Here is a 23,001-nt window from a genome sequence, read left to right as displayed (position 1 = left end):
CACAAGTTGGTGCCATATGAAACACTGCATCTGAATATCACATGTTGAGGTTAACCAGCACCAATACAAGGCTATGTTCACTTCCATCACTGATGCATGCACTTAGAATGGGAAAGGGCCCAGCATGGAAACAGCAGAATGGCCGATCCTGGTAAGTGTTTTAAAGTGGTCTCTGCTTCTACTGAAGCCACAGCTGGAGAGCCAAAGGCGCCACACAGTGAACCTCTGAGAAGCAGGTCAAGTTTACCTTTTTAGATCCAGCAAAGCCTTCAGCTTCAGTGAAGAGGTAGGCAAATGGCATCAGGAAGACCAACGACAAATTTGAGAACAGGAAGATGAGGTTCCAGAGGCCTTAAAACAATTAGAAGGAGAGTCTTCAAATTTGGAGGGAGGCATATTTAAGAAGTCAGGGCAAAGTGCAGTAAGCCATTGTATTGCTGCAGGAGCTGTCACTTACCGTGGATGAGGGAAACGTTCAGCCATTGGATATAGTAGTTCTGGGGGAAGAACAGCAGCACCTCATTACTGATGATGGAGAAGGGAAGGAGAAGAACGGCCCCCACGGATACAGCCAGAGTGAATGTGCACATCCAGAGCCTAAAAGAGATTTAAGGGAAGCTGTGAGTAGAATAAAATTAAACAGCACCCTAACTGTGTTATATGTAAAGAGAGGCACGCTAGAAATCGTGGATCACCGAGCACTGCAGTGAGAGTGGGACAACCACAGGATAGATGATACATGGGTTGCATACTGTGAGAGGGCCTCTGAGAACCAAGGACAGACAACATACACACTGTAAACACTTCGGAGCACTTCTGAGCGATGGGACAGCTGAAAAAGGCACAGATGAGACAGGGGGAAGGCAGAAGATCAAAAGAAGAGGTTGCACTTAAAAAGCGAGATATCTTGATATGCCACAAGTTTGTCAACGTTTGAGACAAAGACCCATTCTACCCCCACGGCTCGAGCCAGATGTATCCCAAGTGGTGTATACAACATTTTCTCTGATGAGTGCTCACACGAAGCCTCAGAAAGCAGACTACCATGAGTGCCCTTTAAATTACTCACGCTCCTTAGCGTCAGGATAAACCATGTACAAATGCAAATACATAAAATAAAATGTACTCTGTTTCCCCAGTAAGAGTTTCCTTAAACAGCTGGTGATACGGACTACGCTGGTTGGCATCAGCATTTTTGGGACACTAGCAGAGAATAACTTGCAGTACGGTGGCAGTGTCCCTACCAGAAGCCCATGTAAAATCCAGTACCAAGGGAGATCTTGTTCTTTTGAGAGTGTGATGGGACGAAAGTGATCATTAACGTTCTTAGCTATTGATAGCCTAAGAATTAGAGTTGCCGGAGCAGGTATGACCAATTATATCTCGATGCACTTAATTTATTTTATTTTTCCATTTGCATCTCGCACTAAGCCCTAAGGCATCAGGGCTCTTTTTTCTTGACCAATTACTTGCAGGGCGAAACATGCAGCCTGGGTCCTGGGTAAAATGCATAACACATCACATGGTACATCTCAGGAGTGGAAGGTTCAGGTGGAAGCGGTGTGAAAACAGAAAAAGAATATTGAGGCGGAGTACCCCAAAAGGAAATACACCGAACACGGGTTACAAAGGAACATACAAAGTACTTTATTTTATACTGAACCCAGTTACAAAATCAGAGCAAAATCAGATAGCTATCGGCCCTCAGTACAACACAATGAACTCCAGCGTGGTTCAGTGTGTTCAGTGAGAGACGCTGTACATTAGAATGCATTCGCTTTTTATACATTTAGTGGACGCGGTGTCCAGCCCCACTTCATTCCTTTTAATACATCACCGATCTAGGGTTCGTGCCAAGTCTCAAATAACCGCATATAACTGGTTTGCCTTTAATATATGTATGAACAAGCGTATGCAATAACTGTGTATTCTAAAGTTTTCCATGCAGGCCTGCTTAAACATTAATACAATGTAGTTAAACAGATGTTCTTCGTTCAGTATTTGAATACATTGTCTCAACATATGCTTGAGAATTAGTTTCATTGCACGAGTAATCCTTCTACACATAGGTCAATGAAGGACAAGGTCTCAGTTCATGACCTCAACAAGTGGCCTGCAGGCAAATTACACATTAGCTATGCACAGAAGTCAAGACGGCCATGTTGTATTCTGGAATGACATCGTCCACCATTTTAGCTCACAGGGTGACTTTTCCACAATGAATCCTAAAATGGCGGTTTGACCTAAAATGGCGGCTTACATGGACTAAGGTCAGGAACTTGCAACACAGACTTTCGCAAGCGACTTTCGAGCAGCTTGGCGTAGGCCAATATTAATACATTTATTACAATAGAAGGCACAATATACTTCTATTTCAACAGGGGATTATGTGAATAGTAAGGTTTTCTGTGATTTTTCAGAAGGTCCAATGGTTTCCGCTCGCAGGGATGGCGGGAGTAGGTTTCATTGATTGGCTGCAATGGTTGGGAAGCTTGTGCCACCAGCTTTCACCCGTTTAAATTTGGGCTGAGCAAGGCGATGGGCATAAGCCGTTCTCATGGGTCATGCCAAAAAGAAAGCAGAATAAGAATTTTACTGAAGTTGAATGTCGTTGGCCCACGCGGATCAGGTGGCAACTAGAACGTTTGAATAAATGCATCCCTATTATTTTACTCAAAATGACCTCCTTAGCCCCATTTCTACATTAAAGTGGAGTAGTTGCCCATTTACTTTCTGCAATACTTGGTACCAGTCCCAAAGCCCTGAAGACAATTACAACCACTAAATGGATTGTGCAGTGACCCACGCCTGAACCCAAAACTTACCATGACCCTTACTGATGCAACATGAATTTTCCAGTCTCTGGACCTCAGTGCCCACTGACTTTGGTTGAAAGTTTATGAAAATACACCATTTTCTACTATTCTACTCACACGCTGAATGTCACCCAAGTGATTTGGATGTAAGGTCCCACCTTGCATATTGGTCTTCTACCATTGGGCCCATACTTAGGGACGCTGCCTTTACATTGTTGGACTGCAACAATGGGACCAATGCTATTTTGGGGATTCTAGAGACTTTTTGGGCCCCTCAAACTTTTTTTGCTTTTCCCCCATTGATTCATTGACTTCTTTTTGGTGGCCAGAGGGACTTTGCCTGAAGTCCCCCTACCCTCAAATCCCTTTTTACACTACTTAAGGTATCAGGTATTGCGTCGCCCCCCACAACATCCAGTACCACGGGTGCCTCTCAGGCTCCCCATTTGTTCCCTAGGGTGATTTTATCACAAGTTTTTAAAAGGGAGGTTGGTGGCAACTAAACATTATTGGTAATTTGTAGTGCGCCTATACACAAGTGTTTTGAGGTGCAGCAAAGCAGGAGGGGATTGGGGGGGGGACAGGTAGGAGAAAGTAGCAATCCCAATAGGCTTTGCGACATTCAGATCGTGCAAGTGTGGTAGCAAAAACTGCAAGGGGGAGGGGAGGTGGGGAAGTTCATGAACTGGGCGGAAGGGCCCACAAGAAAGAGTGCCTGGGGAGGCAAGGTGGACAGGGCGAATTAGAGAGCGAGAGTCGGTGGTTGTTAAGAAAGATTCCTCTTTACTGCACCTTTCCTTCCATTTCTATGGATCCTCAAACGTTTTGCTTTTATTTGTGTGTTGGACCTGTTCTTTTTATAGTGTAGTGGAGCCTTAGGCTGCACTACTCTGGCTTTTGCTCATCTGTTATGGGGAACCGACATGCGCTTCAGGTCGTTAGTACTGGGAAACGGTTTCCCTTAGTGTAGTTGCTTTGTTACTATTTTTATTAACTTTTTACCACTTGTGGTAGTTTTAATCATGGTACAATGCATTTTACAAAGTAGTACTATGGGGCACATTTTGTATTGCCGTGAGGATTTTTGGTTACTCTAGGTCTGCTAAATGGACAAGCTGGTGGCAGCAGTGACTTTTGACCATGTGTTGGTGCATTTCGTTTAAGCCTTACCGCGTTTGACTAACTGGCTAGTGGTCAAACTTGGCCATGCCACGAGGTTTTTTGCTTGTCATTTGGCATCTTGTCTTTTAGCCTTCTTCCTGGCATGTGAGGCAAGGAAAATCCTTATATGGACTTCCAGTGCACAGGAAAGCAGAGGCTTTTGGCATGCTACTGGAGCTATGTGTGTTTGCTGACAGGTGGGCTGGAACGGTCTGGTTCCAATCCACGAGTGGTTAGCATGAATTTTGCCGCCAGTGGTCCTGATTGGACCAGTGCTCGGGGTGGGCAGATCTGTCACTGGGTAGTGGGAGCTGCTGCTCTTACCTGGCTTTTAGGATACAAAGAGGCCCCTTGAACCCACTCTAGAGAGATCCTGGAAGAAGCTGAAGGAGTGAAGGAGTGAAGACTCCTGTCCAGCTCCAAGACTTGTAAGGACACTGGACCAGTCAAAAGAAGGCTTGGCGACCAACTTCTGCTGCTGCCCTGGTAGAGCCCAGTCCTGTAGAAGATCTCCATCAGTCCTGCAAAGGAGCTACGATCCTTGTGGAGGGAACATCCATTCTCAACGTCAGCCCAGAGTCCTATGAAGAAGAGCCATCGGACGTGCCCCCGGACCACCCTGTGGCTGACTAGCTCTAGTCTGGGCTACCCTGCAGCAGACGTTGCCGTTCCGAGTAGAGGCCTGAAACTTGGAGGATCCCCGGCCTGTGTAACAAGACTTGCCCCTGCGATATTTTGGGGTCCTGGCATCAAGAGGACCCGAGATAGGTGGCAAAGTCTGACCGCATCAACTGAATCCCTTTGCGTCGCCGTGCATCGATGGCGGTCATCCAAAGCTGCTTAGCTTGGTCCGTTCCTGTCCTGAGGGGGGCCTTGCATCGAGTTCTGCTGCATTCTATAAATGGGAGACCTTGCACCAGCATTAGACACTGACTGAAGAGCTGCTCGAACCTGCAATCCCTGTGAATCAAGGGCTGAGGCCGACGGTGGGAAAATCAACCTTGGACCATCTTCAATCGACCTGCCAAGTCCTGTGAAGAATCGGAGAACAAGGGGTGAGCTGTAGCAATAATTACCTGACCACTAAACTTCCTTTTAAAAGTTTGGTAACTTTTAGAAATGTTTGTCTTACTTTGGCTTTGCCATTTCTTGTTCACACAAGCGTTGGGAACATGTTTGTTAGCTAGATTAACTTGTCCACTAACCATTGGAACTGTTCACTGGACCCCAGAGACCCAACCTTCATTTTTTCCAGCCTCACAATCTAGGTGGAACTTTTTTTGGGAACAAGGGCCCATACGTTTTAGGGATGGACTTCTAAAGTTAGGATTGAATCTCTACAGACTAGTAGTGCAAATACTAATCTGTACCTTACTCGTCAGGGGTTTGATATGTATTTTGCCCTATACCATTAATTGTATATATCTAATTTTTAGTACTGAGGGATAATATTATGTGTTTGTAGTCATTTTTCACAGTGTATTTTGGCCATAAGTAAAGTAGCATTGTTATACCCGTTTGTCTGTATGTTCCTTGACTGCCTCACGGTGTGCTCACTGTGGACCGCTTACAAGCTCACCAACGCTTGAGCCTTATCCTAGACCACTGCCTTGCTACCTTGAACCGGTTTAGCTACAGCTCACAGTTGTCCCCGTCACAATACTAGGTTTGCGTTGTATACATCTGCCCACCAGGTCGGAGTATACAAAAATCAGTCCAAACAGGGGTCCCCAGCTAGGTGCAAGGTAAGGGGCTGGACTGGCTCCAAGGGTGCAATTGTGGGCAGGGGTCGTGGGCATGAGGGCAAGTGCAGAGGAAGACTGGGTGGGGTGGGGTTGGCTGGTGCCCTGTAAGACTGAAGGAACCAGGCCACCAGTCTAATGCAGGAGGAGAATTTTGCATTGGGGATGGGGGGGGTGGGGGACAGGAAGGTCTTGAGGAGCTTCGGGGCTTCAGGAGATCCGGCTCATGTCTGAGTGGGCAAGAAGGCCATTCCAGAGGATGGCACCTGCAGAGGAGAGTGATCTACCCCCCACCCTCAACTTCAGTTTTGGCTTCACCAGGGGTGCATGCCATTTGACCACATTGGTAGCTCAATATACCATTTTGGCAGCCATTGGGTTGAAAGTGAACCCCAATTTACAGGAGCACCCCTTAAATATTTTGGGGTACTCCCTGATCACGCTCAAACCAGAGTAAATACACCCCTCTAGGGAATTAAGGTCATGAGTATATCTTGCAAGAGATACATTTTAATCTTTACAGATCATGAGGATTGGGGGGATGGCAGAGGACTCCGCCATTTCCAACAAGCATTCTGTTGTCCGTAGCTTGCTCTGAGGTCCTGAAGACTGGTGCTGGGCCTGGAGCTTAAATACTCTTGACTTGGTTACTGGATATCGGCAGAGCTCACCCAAAACTGTTCTTCTTGCTATACAAGGGATTCTGCAAAGTCTTCCTTTCATCATCATCATCATCATCATCATCATCAATTATTCCTGGCAGCCATGCTACTTAACATATGAATACCTTAGTTACCTTGAGCTCTCTGCCAGCCTGCCTTTAGTCCATTTCTAGCACAGGCTGAATTCACTGTGTGCTTTGAGCAAAGCCAAGTACAATTTCACAGTTTTACAAATATATCCATCTAAATAGCTATTTGCACCTTATATTTCAATCCCAACTATCTTTATTTAGTGACCCCTCCTCCCCCTGGACGCTTATAGTGCTTAGAAAACAGTTAACAGAAGTCTTTCCTAATTCTAAAGTGCTTGGAAAGTTTAGAAATGAAGGAAAGCACTAGGCTCCTTCCCAACAGGTTTTTTAAACCCTGTTGTAACATTTTATTGTTTCAGGCCTTCCTTGGTCTAGGTGACCATGAGGTAGGTATCCTTAAAATGTCTCAACACACAGGCTCTGTGAGCCCACAATGGCAGTCTCATATTGGTTCTAACCGGTTTTGACCAGTATATGTCCGTGGAATATCCCTCTCACTTCCTGTGGGGGCAGCCAAGTCTTGGCTGGTCATCTGATCCTCATTCTCTTGCCCCTTTTTTGTAAATGTATTTATTTAATGTGCTATAGTTCAATTATGAACTTTTCACAAACAGTAACATTAACAAAAAAGATTCAAAAACAAGTTCAATAAATGACAAATATCATTAATCAAATTACATAAATTGTAATTTAACAGGCTTACATAATTCCAACCACTATTAAACTAAATTACATCTTAATCCACACACTCTCCCAAGGATGTTTGAAATTTATCAGATAGATTTTCCAGGCCACTTGTGGGCCTTCCATTATCATATACGACAAGGCTTCAACAGTAGTTGCTCAAAAATCACTAATAAAATCCCCCCAAAATGTGATACTTGATACTTTCAGGTTAACGCATTCTAACGCAATATGTCTCATGGTCTCAATTTAATTCAATTTACAGAAATGACAAGTGCCGTTGGCACAGTGAATACCTTCCCTGGCACACAATCTCTTTTGTATTGAAGAGATTCAGCCTCACTTTTAAAAAGGTATCCTCTCGACCGAGAGTCTGGAAATTTTATTAAATAATTGTGATGTGTGGGTATTCCATTCAAAACTATTTAATGATGGAAGGTATATCATTTACTGGTTTCAGCAAGTCTTGTTACCACAATTTATTTTTGACCATTAAGGGATTTTCAATCAGAAGATCTATAGTTTCCAATCTTGTTAATATAGCTGTGCACAGTGGAGAAACTTTGCTGAAAATGTTGGTGGGACATGACCTCTGAAGAAAAGATGCCCCATTCAAATGAATGGGGACAAAATAGTGTGCCATGAAAGTTGGGGGGACAAACACCCCCGACACCCCTACAATTACGCCCATGGCTGTGCACACTCTCCCAGTGATTAATAATTGGAAATCTTTTGCCTTAAAGAATTTGCTGGAATAACGACTGCTCATTAGCTGTGACGACTTTCCTCAAAGTTGATAAAATCTTCCCTGTAACCATTATTCTTATCAAAGGGAGACCAAGATCAAATCGAATCAAACAGATTGGGGTTCCAATCGGTACTTGTTTGTTTATTGATTTTGTATGGTGTGCCAAACCCAAAAGGTAACAGGATGCTACAGAGACCAGGAAAAACAAGATTGTTTAAAAAAAACAGTTACAAGGCACAATATAATCATATACAATACACCAGTTATATGCCAAAGTTTAGTATAAACATATACTTGACATTGCAATAAATCAGAAGAATATACATATGTACAGTCAGGTTAGTAGGTAGGATTGGTCCATAGTTAATCTTGGGGGTCATTGTCATGTAGCCATGCTAGCATGTTCCGTCTAAAGCTGTAGGAGGACTGGTCAGTTCTGATGTCAAGTGGGAGGGCATTCCAGTACTGGGTCGCCTTAACTGGAAAGCTGCTGCCGCCTGTTTTTTTTTTAGTCTAAATTTGGGTATCTGAAGGCAGTAGGAATTGGCGGTTCTGATGGGGCGAGTGGAGGTTTTTCTCACAATTCTTGCTGCCATGTAAGGGGGGGTCTGCATTATTCAGATATTTAAAAGGTGACGCTGTCTTGTATACTTTATCTTATTCATAGAGTACATGCAAGATAAGACATTCAAACTCAACACAAAATACAGTTTATCTTGCACATACATCTTATAGAGTTCATTATACCCCAGAAAAATCAACAATGAAATACTTGTAGAACAAATTCATATGCACTGGGGTCATAATGCATTTACAAATGAAACAATCCCATACAAAAGCAAATTCAAATTACCAAAATACATAAACAAAACATACATTACAACAAACAAGACAAACACAAATATAAGTAAACATGCACTAAGAGTAAGCCTTCAAATATGCAATGTACCAATACCATATAAATCAATAAAAGATCTCCACAAAATCCAATACTCCTCTTCCTTACCCACTCCTCTTATACATGACGAATTCAAAATCGGACAAAATCACCACATCATTAATCCATTCTTCCACCTTTGGCTTCTTCCTAGTCTTCCAAACTTTCAAAATTTGTTTCACTGCTATTACCAAGATCCTATTTATCCAAGAACCATATAAACGAGCAATCAGACATCACCAAGTATTTGCCAAAAGCAAAAACTGTAACGGTCCTCATGGAAATTTAATAGAAAGAGTCATAGCTAATCTGTCAAGGACTTCACACCAAAGGGGGACTACTCTGGAGAAATACCATAACATGTGATCCCCTCAGTAACTTCCCTATTGAAAAAATATTCTCCAACCTAAATTGCGATAAGGAATCCCTCTCAATTGCTAACCAAATTGGATATTGCTCTGTCTCCGCCAAGGCATATAATGCTGCCTTCTTCAAAACAAAACCCTTGTAATACTTTTCTAGACTACGATAGCCAAAACCCCATCCCTGGTGTCCCTTTGTAAAATAAATCTCGGAATTTTGGGTGCCTTTTTTTCACCGCAGAGAAAATCCATAAAAACCATCAATTTCCTTAAGCTGTCTCTTCATGACTACCAGAGGTATAGACTGTATTACATACAAAACCTTTGGTAGGAGCGACATCATGATTGTATTAATCTTCGCCCATATCCCCAAATCCATTCTCGACCATTTCCTCATATCTTTCCGTAAATTATCCAATAATTTATTCACATTAAATTGAACCATTTTCCTTATAGCTCTTGTAATATAGATCCCTAAATATTTTACATGCAATCCTGACCACTTACAATTCCAATCCATAAAGTCACACCTCCTAACAGCTGTTGAGCGGGAACACCTCAGTCTTCTTCCAGTTTATTCTGTAACCTGAGAATTTGCCCACCCTCTCTAGTATTTCCTTAAGGACAATGCTACTCCTCTCCGGATCCGATAGCACTACAACCATATCATCAGCATAAGAAAGTACTTTCACTTCTTTTACACCAAATTTTAACCCACTAATTCTTGAGTGAGATTCTGTCGCAGATTTTGAGCCATTTGTTTTCTTCTAGTGTTGGAGATGTGTTCTTTAGAAGGTAAATGGAGGGCAGTTCTAAGGGCGTTGTTTTATGTTTGAATTTTGTCAATGATGTATTTGTTGGCTCCCAAATACAGAGCATTACAGTAGTCGAGTTTGGAGAGTATTAGGGCATTGGCAATGATTATACAGCTGGCTTGGGTGAGGAAAGCTCTGCTTGCCCTAATAAGCTTGCAGGTGTAAGCTGTGGAGGATGCTAGGGAGTTAACTTGTTTCTTTAGTGTTAGGGCTGAGTCAAGGTGAAAACCTAATGTTTTTACTGTTTTGGAAACTATGCCATCAATGTTAAATGCTGTGTAGTCGGGGCTAAGTTTCTTTAAATTAGCAATGGATCCAAGAAGTAGGATTTCAGTTTCATCATCATTCAGGCATAGTCCATGAGTGGCCATCCATGCCTGAATGATGAGATATATTTTGTTTACCAAGGCCGTACCTATGTTGGAATTGCCTGAAAGGGGAATGAGGATCTGGGTGTCATCTCCATAATTAGTGTAGGCGACACCCAGTCTGTCCAATTTGTCAAATAGGGGCTTGGTAAAGATATTGTATAGAGTTGGCGAGACGCAAGAACCTTGGGGTACATCGCAGGTTATTTTGATAGGGTCTGCTGATGCCAATGTTGAGAAAACTCATTGTACGGTTGTCCAAGAATAATTGGATGCATGCTATAGCCTCATTTGAAAAGGGGGCAGCCGATGCCAGGTGTTTGCACAATACTGTGTGATCCACCAGATCAAAGGCCGCCGACAGATCGAGGAGGAGTAGCATGGGGGCGTTTCCCTTGTCATCGAGTTCGTCAATCTGTACCTTAAGATCAATTAAGGCGGTTTCTGTGCCATGCTGAGGTCTGAATCCTGATTGGCGGGTGCCTAGGAGTTGGTTAGTTTCAAGGTAGTGCTGGATTTGCATCTCCACACTATCAAAGGCCATACTGAAATCTATAAAACCGATGTATTGAGCAGCACCTTCTTTAAGAGTTTTGGATTTCAGCAAATTAATCAGCAGCCCATTCAGTGTAGTGCCAATCCCTTTAAATAAAGTCAGCTTGGAAGAGATCCAAAATTCCAACTTCAGATGCCCAACTCCTGAGATGGCATTCTACTAGGGAGCAAAAGATTTTCCCAGGGTTGTCCAACAGAGCAATAGGTCTGTAATTGGAAGGGCTCAATCCATCACCTTTATTGTGAATCGGTACTATGATCTATGTTTTACAATTCAGAGGAATTGTTTCAAGACTCATACTCCTCTTAAAAAGCATGAACAAAATCGATGACCACATATCAGGTTGCACTTCAAGGTCATATTAGAAAGGCCATCCCGCCCGGATGCTCTAGATCTTTTACACTTTTTAATTAAATTACAGACATCATCCTCTGAATATCAAGCTCCACTTGATATTTCTAGAGATAGTTTCTTTAATGTTCACAGGAATCGATCTTAGAATAAACACTTATCCAGTCACCCGTTTGCAAGTTTTCTTGGGGGTTTAAATGTGTATCAATCCCCCAGAAATGACCTACATTAAGTTCTTTAAATTAATATTCCATCATCTCAGTATCACATTGGGCTCAGGCATATAGAGGTGGTTGTTATATTTATTCTGTATCCTGCAATTGGAAATTTTATGCAAATCGTGTGGTAATCTGCTAAGCAACAGAGGGTTCTCTTCTCGTCCTTGCAGGAGGGCCTCATGATCAAAGGGTGTTTTTTTTTTGGTTTGGGATAATGGCGAACTCAGTAAAAGCACCCTATAAACTAACTTTCGAGTATCTCATTCAGATTATCTGGTAGTACTGCAGTGAGGAGATTATTGCCCCTTTTAATGATTTGCAGGCTGGCCCCTGGCAAGGGCATTTAGGCTTTGTCATGCCCCATTGCAATCTTAGTTTCCTGTTCTGAAACGAGGAGGAACATGTTTGATGACTGGCTTGAAGAGAGAGTTCCTCAGATGTATGACATTTTGGCCATTTTAAACCAGGTCTTGGCCATAATGGCTATGTACAAAGGTTTAGGTATATCCCAGTTTGAGTTTTTGTGCCTTTGGAGGTCCAGTCCATGGCTCCCTGAAGTGTTCTACTCTCTCCCCACATCTGAGGGGTTGAACATTGCTCGCAAGGACTTCGGGCTGGACTGTTTCCCGCCGCCACACTGTTTACCACCAGAATCATCTGATGGATGTGGGTCGCTGCAGAGGCCCAGAAGGTGGCTGATGCCTCAACTGCCTGCTAGATCTTTAGCTTAGGGCGCCCGAGGGTGCCACCAGCTGTTTTCACCATCCTGGGACCGTTTGCTGCTGCATTCTTTTATGCAAGGAGCTGCTGGTACCCCTGGCCAGTTTCCTGAGCTTTTTTTGCTGGATTTTCCACTCCTAGGTTTAAGGCAGACAATGTGGCGGTCTGCATTTCAGGGTGCCTGGGTTGTCCAGCTGTGATCAAAAACCATTTTATCGGAGTTCAGAACTTCCATCTGACCAGACCAATACTGAAGCCGAAAGCAACCACTGCACCCGCTGGCCTTGCAACTGAAGAAAAAAAAAAAGTGGGGGGGGGCATCTGGTGTAGGAAACCTAGGAATTGGAGCCAGGGGTTGAGTTTGTGTACTGGTGCCACCCACCCTCGCTCTTCTTGCATCACTGGACAATGTTACTTACATGTTGGCGCTGCCACTTTAACGACTCCCTACAAACGGTATCTTCTTGGGACTGCTAACCTTCCTTTGTACCTTAGCAGGGAAGTACTTTTAAGTGATAGGCACCTCATTTTAGAATGCAGGGTAAAACAGATTCCATTGCTTTTACAGTTTTCCTACCAAATTCCAATTGCTTATTTCACTTACTTTACTAGAGACAGTTTTCCAAGTTTCATAACTGCATTCACTCTAAAAGCAAAGAGCAGGTGATCTCTTGCGAGATCACAAACTGAAGGCATAGATGTTAATTATGTTAATAGTGGTGATTTAGTAATACTACTAACCTGATAGTGTATTTTTGTACTATGTTTAATTTAATTTATTTGGATGTTCTGTGTCATTTTAGCACTTCACCACCAAGCCTAACTGTTCTACCGCCTACTTGAGTTTGGCAAGATCCATAGGGGGCCTCTTAGAACACTCCCTGTGGCCTGATTCAGAGAATCTACCTTAACACTGAGCATTAAAGGATCCTACAGGTAACAGATCATTGGCAAAATCCATGAAAGGGACAGAGTGTCACGGTGTGAATTTCTGAACTGCAGGGCAAAACTATGGTTGGGGTGGGGGTTTGAAAAGAGACATGACGGAAATCAGATTTACTGATGACAGTAATTTGCACAGCAGCAAACATCAGTGCCAAGTTGGAAGGAATAGCTTTGAATGAAAAATGGGGCTGTGGTTACAAGTGTTATTTCAAATGCCTTAACCTGCAATTTTACGCAAGTCCCCTGACATTTTTGCTTGCCCGACATTTTTGCTTGCCCGACTAGTCCACCAACCATTTTTTTCATTTGCAAGTCCCTGTCCAGAGCCTCACTGGGAATGTAACCGTCGTGTGTTCTTGTCAATCCCCAAGAGAACTAGGACAGGTACCCATGAGGTTTTACCTTTTTTGGCCTACATTTACAGAGAAAAGGTTTGTTCCCCAAATGTCTTCATAAAATAGCAACCTGGTCTTCAAAGTACAGCGAGACTCCACAACGAGGCAGTGCTTTCCATTTAAGCGTGGAAATCAAAATCAAGGCCATAGATTGCAATGCCTTCTCCCAAGAGTCCATGTTGGGTCTCAAGCATTATGGGTCGAATAAGAGGTCTGAATGGATGGGGTGTCTGAGATCACTGGTGAATCCACATCAGTGATTTTGCCTGGAACGTTTGAAGGTGGCAACCATCCTGGATTGGATGGGTGCTAAAAATGTGAATGTTGCTGTGTGTTCGATTGGAAGCAAAGTGTGCATCCAGCTCACTGAAATGCTATAAAGCATATGCAACTGATCCAGCTGCATCTAAGAACTTAATCTAGGAATACAGAGGCTATATGTTGAGAAACTAGCTTTAAATCTGCATATCAAGGTGACTTATGGTTTGGCTCTGCACAATCCAGAATTCTTTCACACATTTGAGGGAGCCACATCTGTACTCCCTCTGACCCACCAAGACTAGCTGGGTTCTTAACTCCATGACTCCCGGTAAAAGCACCAGTTGGACCCTGCACAGCTTGACTTGGGTTACAAGTCGTTTCCTAGATCATGTGTAAAATGCAAGAACATCACTCATGTTAGGGAGAATTTTCAGTTTAGTGCTCAATTCCTCCCACCTTAGAGACCCCCAGATCTTTTGCTGAACTTTGAGACTTTGTACTTTTCATTCATGTGTTTTCTGTGTTTCCTTTGGTTTTTGGAGTCTGACAAACTCCATAGGCATCATCTTTTTACATTGTGCCACACAGCACCTTCAGTGCAGTGGCACAGAGAAGTCTTTCGGATTCCACAAAGGTTTAAATGCCTTCTCTTGGATAAACTACTGTTTCCAAGAGCAGTAAAGTGAAATTGACTTAACTTTCTAGACCCAGCACACACCATTTTATAATAGGGTGCTGGAGGGGTTACTTCGTATCCCCTTTGTCTAGTTTCTCATGTAACAATTTTATGGTCCCTTTCTACAATAGCTGGTGGCAGTGGTTTACTGTTAACTACCATTGGGAGTTTTACCGCAAGCTGCGTTCGCAGCTGCAGTAAAGCACCCATGGGTGCCCATTTTGTCAAAAAGGCCCCAGTGTTCTTTTTTAGCCATTTCTTGCTGGAAAGGTCCTTCTTGGGATTTACTCTGCACGCCAAACCAGGTTTGGTCCCTTTGGTCATTTTGTCTTTGGCGTGATTCACGAGTGAAGCCCGCCTCCGGCTCCAGTATGTCTGGCAGGGGCAGGAAGTGAGGGAGGTGCCCAAAACTCCCTGTGCTTAATCCCCTTGGTTACAGGAATGCACCCAAAGGTGATTGGCGGGCTGACTGGCCGGCAAGGACAGCCACCCTGCTGTGTGATTGACAGCTAGGCTGGAATGAATGTGAGAGACCTGCATAAAAGGCAAGGCTTTTTGGCTTGAAAGGCAGAGTCGACCACTGGACGAAGGAATCCAAAGAAGAACTTGGAAGAGACACCTGCTGCAACTCCTGGACCGTCTGTTTGACCGGTGAAGCCCTGCTGCCGTACCGAAGCTCTGAATTTGCCTTGACTAGAGAAGCCCTGCAAGGACAACTTCTCCCCCCTTGAGTTGGTGGGACCAGTCAACTCCAAAGTGAACATGTTTGGACATCCTCTCGAAGGTGGCTGTACTTCCACTGCTGCTGCTGGAACCGAAGTGCCAGGGAGAGGAACACCAAACGGAGTGCACTTTTAAGTCAGACCCAAGCGCTAGGAATATCCTCCGGACTTCCCTGATGCAGGACTGAGCAAGCCTGAGCCACTTCAACAGAGTGGTGGACCCCAGAAGCAATGAAAGTCTGAAGAGGTATCCGAGAACCGCAGTGTTGCCATTTGCTGTCAGATGCGAGGACCTGAAACGCCGAAGTGCCACTGGATTGAAGTTTGCCCTTTGCTGTCGCTGACCACCCCATTGTATAGCAGGAATCCCCCAGAGGTCCTCCCTCTTGTCCCCACGACTGAGGCCCAGGAACAAAAGGATCTGTAGAGCCACACAGGAACAAAAGCCAGCTGGAACAATTTCATATAAAGAAAGGTACTGTAAAGTCTAAGAGAACTTACCTCTTGCCTTGTAACCTTACATGTTCTCATTTGAGACCTGTCTTTGTTGCTGCTGTAGAGTTGCTCGCATCTTCTACACCTCACAAGCCTCCCAGCTTCTGGTCCTACTTTGATTCTACTTTTTCTACAAAGACTTCTAAAACATTGTGCAAGACTTGTACTTACCTGCAAGAAGTGCTTCAGCTCACCTAGACTTTTGCCCAATTGACATTGGCTGCTCTGGCTCTGCTCTCCTCCGAGTCTTACCTTTCCTCCAGTAAACGGTTAATTTGCTTTGTATTGGGGGGTTCCTTACCTGCTTCAGAATATGTGTGTGATGTCTGGTCTTATTCTGAAACCTCTTTACTTTAACACTCATCTCAGTATTGCTCTAAATGTAACAGTGATATATTAATGTCCACAGTGTCCTAGCTATTTAAGTCACCTGAGGGTGTAGGAAGTGTGTGTGCCATCCCAAACGGGTACTTGTTGATTTAGTGAAACTAAAAGTGTGTATTTTGAAGTGTATGTGTTATTGTTATATTACCCCTTCTGAAGAAGGCGTATTCAAACCGACTGTTAAATAAATTAATAATTGTTTAATCAAGAAACATTGAGTGCAAATGTTTGTTTGGATACTCGTCACTGAATCTCTGTGCAACTCCACTACCCCTCTTGAGATAAGCCTGGCTGCTCAGACACACTACCGATCTGGGTAGTACGGACGTATACCAAAGGTTGGGTTCCTATTGCCAGGTGGTCATGGTTGTCGTAGTACACCCAAAGGGTACTGCTCCAAATCTTGCCTAACTCCACCACACCTGCGTTGAACTGCGTTGAAAGGATTCCCGGTATATAGCCTGACCCGCCAAGGAATAAGCGTGGCAGACAAGTTATAGCTGTACTCCTTAGAGGGGAAATCGGGTGATAAAAAGGTACACATACAACACCACACACACTCAGGAAATGTACACAGTGTGTATGTGTGCGTTATGAGGGTACAGAAGTAAGAGTCTCACAGTGGCGGCATGCTTGTTGGCAAAGACTTTCATTCAAAAGAAAATAAGGGGAAAAACATAACTAGACCCTATTATTAAGAGGGGTTTCCCCGCTTCAAACCAAATACAAAAAGGACTCAGTATGTCCTTAAAAATTAGGTTGTCCACTGTCCTATGTACAAACCCATTTCCGTCCCTTACAATAAAATAACTAAGGAAAAACTGAACACTGGTCTCTTCCCCTTGTTCCTCACTTCAATTCCCAAACGTAGTACTAAGCCTGGTTCACTATCCTGTTAGACTTAACTGTAGGCCTTTTTATCACCAAACATGGGGGGATAGGGGGTAGGCAGGGAAGGGGGGGGGGGGGGTAGTCTCTTCCCCTTGTTCAGGAAATGTCTTTTCGTTTGGCAATAGGTGCTCAGCCCCTTGTTTCGTCTTGCTGCACTTCTGTGTGGGTCCCAGACCCCTGTGTGTTCCCTCGGGTTCTCCCAGGCTTGCTCTGAGCCTCAGCACCCTCACTATGTTTCTGTTACGCTCACCTGGTATCCACAGGGACGCCACCCAGCCGGGTTACTCGCTGGTATACTTCTCAGCTTTGCCCTGATGTGGTCTGCGGGGAAGGTTCTGCCTGAAAATACAGGACTGTCTTCAAGACTGACCGACTGGGGCAAGTATCCTCCCTCCACCCCCGTATGATTTCAGTCCTTCTGGCGCCCTCTCCTCACCCTGTGGTAGAATTAGGCGTGCTCTCCGTCCTGCCTTCTTTGCAGGGGCGCGTTGGCTTTCATGGGCGAGTGCGGTCCAGTTACTGCACTGACGCCGGCCCGTTTGATATTGTTCAGGTAGGTCTTATTGCTGTTCTTTATTTTTGTTGCTATCCTGCATGCCTTTCTTTGTTTAAAATGTCTCTTTTTTCTCCCTTAGGTATGCGGAGCTTAAGCGCGCGAACTGGCTTGGTTGAGCCCCGCTGGTAAATGATGGCGCATTAAGAGCGCTATGATGCGCCAAGTAAGCGCTTTGCGCAGCGCTGTGAAGTCTTGCCTTTGCTAACTGCGTTTTCCTTCCTTGTTGGTCGCGGTGTTCTTAAGCGTGAGTGGAATGGTGAGTGGTGCCAGCCGAGAGCCGCCCTGCCAGGTAAGCCTTTTGAGCAGTTTGTAATTTGTAAATGTCTCTACTGCTTTCTTTAATGTTGCCTCCATCTTCCTCTTTCAGGTCGTTCCGTCCGGGAGGCGTGCAGATCCGAGGAAGCTGTTCTCAGTAGCTGCGAGTGTTTAAAGATGAAGACTGCAGGTAAGATGCTGCTGCTAATGATGTTCCTTCCGTTTCTTTGCAGGTTCTGCTTCTCTGAGGTTCGAGGGAATAGCTGGACACCGTGAGCGTCACGTTGCTAGCTGCAAAGTAACACGGAACGTGTTGTCTTGCTCGGGTGTGGTTTAAATAGCCCCAACAAAATAGTCCAGGTAAAGTAGTCCCAGGCTACCACACCCAAAACACTAGACCGCATAGCTTGGTTCTTAGGAACCAAGCTATGTGGATGCCTCCATGTTGGCTGACAACATAATAAAGTAGTTCCCAAGCACATGGTTTTTCATGGTGTATGAGCCTAGCGCCATAGGCGCCAGGACTGGCCCCATGAGGGCTTTTGAAGAGGATGCCAGGCTCTAGAGGCCCAAGTCCTGACTTCACCTGGCCAATGGGTTTGCCAGAGGGGGTTTTGGGCGAGGGTCGTGACAGTTTCTTTGCTCCTCATAAGGGTCCCAGACCAGGTGTGTTGCTTTTCGCGGGTTTTCTACCCCTTCTTCACTCGATGTCCATCTAAAGAGACCCGGTTTACTCTCCTGCCAGGTATTGTTCCCCATAGGATACTTTGTAAAGTATTTTCCAGCTTTTAAAGTGTTTGTGTTATCCCTTCGATCTCAGGATAGTGGCTCCTGCCAGGCATAGCCTTTATTCTGTCTCCTTGAATATTCTCAGCATCTCAGACACTCTAATGTGGCATTGCCCGTGTATTTCTCTCAGGTCTCAGACGTTTATTTTGGCTTTGCCCCTGTGGTTCGCTTGGGTCCCAGACCCTTTTGTATTGGCCTTCCGGGACACTGGATTTACACTCCTGCCAAGTGTCCACTGATGCAGCACATATCTGTGTCCTTCTATTTCTCTTAGGGTCCTTGACCCATATCAGCTTCAGTTCGTACTGGGTCCCGGACCCTTCTTGGGCTCCCCTCGCTCAGTTCCCAGCCCCTCTCATGGACCCAGGCAGCACCCGTACCGAATTTCCCGGTTCCTACTACATAACGTCCTGTTCGGGCTCCCCTCCCCCACTCCCTCCCAACTCCCTCCCAACTCTATGGGCGTCCTTCCAATCCTCCTCCCTCACCTCCCGCGGTCGCCCATGTCTCTGCTTCGGCGAGTCGGGCTGCGCGGCTTCCTTCCTGGAAGCATCCTACGTCTTCTGCAGTTTGTTTCTCTTGGTCTGCCAGTTTTTGGCACAGCCTTTAGAGACGGCGGCTCCGTTCCACCCTCTTCCGGGTCTAAAGATTCTTTGCGTGTCTCTCTGTCTGCTATATTCGAACATCGGTCTTGGTTCCTCCGGAGCAAGCTTGACAAAATGGTCTAGTCCTTCTAATGTGTACTTCGGGTAACCAACAGGCAGACTCAAACCACTTGATTGCCTATTCCTCATTGCTCCACCCTTCCTCCTAGTCATAGCACTGAACTGATGATTATCACAGTTCAGTAGCATTCTTCTTCGTCTCATTGTTCTCTTGGGACTTGGTTTCCTCAACTCTGCACAGAAAGATGGAGGTGTGGGGGGACCACAGGGTACCGAGTGGGGGTGAAAGGAAGGAGGGGACAGTACTGAAGGAGAGGAATAATGCATTCTCCCCATGAGATCCACCCACTGAGTACCAGCCCCAGTGGGACTATTGGGTAGCAGCATCACCTCATGGGAAGCGGCTTCCCCCATGAAAGCAGTGACAATGCCATTGGGATGTGGGGGGCGGGGGCATGTATATACACACACAAATCAGAATATACAATTTGTAAAGCTTTATCAGAAATGGAAATGCAGTATGTTACAGGTGTGGATCTTTTTAGAGTGGAGTAGAAACTTTGCAGCAGTGACTAAATGTTCAGTAAACCGTTCCAAATTTTGGAAAGTTGTTTCCATAGGTCTTGTAGGACAAAGGGCAACACCCAATGATGACCAACAGGATAAACTCAAAAAGAAATCTTACAGTTATCAAAAGGAGCGGTCATGTTTAGGCAGAGTCAACACAGGTTTCACTGCATCTCACTGGTTTCCAATTAGCATGATGTTGCTCCATGTGACAACGGCAAGCCTTCAGTTGGAGTGAAAAGGGTAGTCGTTGTCCATCAGGGAAGGTGGAGGGTGGGTGGCTGGGGGCCCCAGGGCGAAGAGGAAGACATATGGACCCCAAATTACATCACCTGGGCCAGGAAAGCAGTACCAGATGCTGGTGACTGAAGCTACTACCACAGGAGACAGATTGCCATTTCAGAGGATAAAGTGATGCAGGCAGAGGCCCATCAGTTCAGAAGCAGGAAAGTTGAATCTTGGTCAGTAATGGGTCTTGGGCATTAGCTACTGTCAGACCGTAGCAAGATATCGGGGCCCTTGGCACAAGGTAAGCCAATGCGGGAACATGCAAGTGATATTCAAATGGAACCCTGAGCCCGGATGTACAACACTACTTTTTCAATGAGTCAATGGCAGCAAACACCAGTGTGGATCCCTCTGCTCCTCAAGTGAGGTTTGCAGTGTGCAAGTCCGAGCAGCGTTTCATCATCCGATTGTACAGTGCAGAAGCACAGCTTTTGTCTTTTTGGGCAAGTTCCTCTTTCAGCAGCTTTGGGATTAGAGTCAGCTTTAGATGAAGGTATGGTGCGGAAAGCCAGATTTCTATAAAGTTCCATGGGACTGGATTCACATCCAGCTCCAATCGGGTACTCTGCAACTTATAAAACATTTAACAGCTACCAAAAAGGTTGTATGTCGAATTTTAAGGTTCCCACGTGAAACCTCTGTATGATAATTCAACAGTGAATCCTAGACACCATTACACGTCAGAACAGATCTGGAGATGGCTGCCCTGAACCTAGAGAGACTTTGGAAGGCCATGCCCATGTACGGCACACACATTTCAATGGTTCATTGAAATACATCCTCGTTGTGCAATCTCACTGTACTTATAAACCCAGGTGAGCATTTTAATGGAGACTGCAGGGAACAAGCTTTTTGTTCCCCAATCACAAAATGGCTAGAGCAGCGTGCAGCCTAACAAAGAGCTGCCAACAGCCAGTGCGTTACACAGGAACTGAGCAGGGTGACCTTCTTGGAGAGACTACAGGGAACCTTTTGGGCATCCACAGACAGTTATTTCAACAGTGGTTCCGTGGATGGGGACTTAATGGGAAAAAGATCTATAAATCGGGGGTGGGATCCAAAATGTCAGTAAATTCATTGCGTGTTAGGAGAGATTTCTCTTTCAGCAACTCTCCCTCAATAGTTCTATGGACCCCCAAACCTTTTGCTTTTGTTTGTGCACCTGTCCTGACTTTTTACAGGAAGTGAACCCTTTTGGGCCTTTTGTTATTGGGAAACTGATCAGTCCTTTGGACTATCAGTACTATGAAACTTTGGTTCCCTTTTGACTTCTACACTTTTGTAAAAAAATAAAATTGTGTTGCACACCACATCTTGCCAAACAATGCATTGTGGAAACTTTTGTTTACTTTAATGTGCGATTGTTATTTCTAGTGGGCACATTCGCGATTACTGTGCATGGCTACCAAACGTGACTAATGCACCACACATTTTCACCTGTTTGGAATTATTATGGTTTGTCCTTCCCGCTTTCCAAGGTAAGAAAATCCTATATAAAATCACACTTCCCCAGGAAAGCCCCAGCCTTTACAGGCTAATGATGCCTTTGTGTGGCTCAGGAAGGGGGTGGACTGTCTGGTCCCACTCCACCACATCTGTGGTGCATTAAAGTCTTGGTGTGGAGCATGAGTGAAACCCAGTGGTCCCTGTTTGAATGGTGCAGATCCTAACCATTGGTGGGCTTGACATCCTGGATAAGAGGACTTCTGCAGCCATTTGTTCAGATCAGCAATGGAGTTAAGAATCCTGTGCAGAAGAATAGCGGACTGAAGGTATGAAGACGAATTGTGAAGAAGCCAGCATCCTTTCCTGCGCCTAGCTCAGTGAAGCCCTGTTGGCCCATCTAGTCTCAATCTGTTTGTTAGGACTGTTAAGGGGGGCTCAGCAAAACCATACAAATGAGAGAATAAAACTCCACTCTTGATATAAGGCTGTACTACAAGAATATATAGTAGCTTAGACAGAGCAGCCAGGCTTATCTTAAGTGAGAGAGAGGGCTGTGGTAAAGTGCAAAGAACCTGAAGCATACAAATGGTTCAAGAGAAACGAGTACAACCAGAAGAATTAAGAAACAAAGGTTCATTATAAATACAGTTAGGCCAAGTTAAAACTTGGGGCAAGTACTTTGTCAGAGTCAAACACATCATAAAAACACAACACAGACCAAAGCATAGACCTTGCGCAGAAAACTAACAGTATTTCTAGGTAAGTCAGACCTTATCAAACACATTTAGTATAGGACAGATCTATTCATGGGGAGTAAAACCATCAGTCACTTTACAGTAAGTCCAGAGTATTAGACCCTGTCAGTTAAGCAGTGACATTCAATTAAGGAATCACCTATTAAAAACAACCCTGTTCGCAGGATACCTTCCTGAATAGTGACACGCAAATTCATGGAACTGTATAAACCTATAACTACATTCAGGATAACGCAGTTATACCAGTTGAGTAAGACCTTATATACAATAATAGATGCTTTTCAGATCAGTGGAACATAGATCAAGGTAAGCAATAACTTTCTACACTAATTTAGGATTGCACCAGGCAGACCAAGGTCAGCTACACCTACAGGACACCGTTTAAGAATGGCACACAGCTATTCAAGGCAGGTAATAACCTAAGTAAGACTTATTCTAGACTTGCTAAATAGCAGGTCAGGGGAAGCAAGACCCAGTTGGTATACGTTTACATTTATATCCTAAAAGAAATAGAAAAGTGAAGCCAACAGCATTATTTTTGGGGAAGAGGCACAACCAATTCATAGCCGAGTAAAATAACCTTGCATATACTTTTCAGAATGGCAAGCACATTCAAGGCAAGTAAGAATCCCTAGTCTATTGCATGAGTTCTCTCCGAGGCAGAAGAGGGACCCTAGTG

At 44.6% G+C, this 23,001-nt stretch overlaps 1 protein-coding gene across 1 annotated transcript in view; it reads right to left on the bottom strand.

Annotated features, from left to right (window-relative positions):
• Window positions 1-23,001, bottom strand: part of LMBR1L (limb development membrane protein 1 like) — a 271,100-nt gene that overhangs the window by 170,648 nt on the left and 77,451 nt on the right. Inside the window, exons 4-5 of the mRNA XM_069653833.1 lie at window positions 458-597; window positions 248-351 (exon numbers count right to left, since the gene is read on the bottom strand). Coding sequence (XP_069509934.1) covers window positions 248-351; window positions 458-597 — 244 coding nt within the window. The remainder of the gene's footprint in view (window positions 1-247; window positions 352-457; window positions 598-23,001) is intronic.

The sequence above is a fragment of the Ambystoma mexicanum genome, chromosome 3q (assembly GCF_040938575.1).
Source record: "Ambystoma mexicanum isolate Mex_15411 chromosome 3q, UKY_AmexF1_1, whole genome shotgun sequence".
NCBI classification, from domain to species: Eukaryota; Metazoa; Chordata; class Amphibia; order Caudata; family Ambystomatidae; genus Ambystoma; species Ambystoma mexicanum.
The sequence above is the reverse complement of the archived record's forward strand: the minus strand, read 5'-3'. Positions and strand labels throughout refer to the sequence as shown.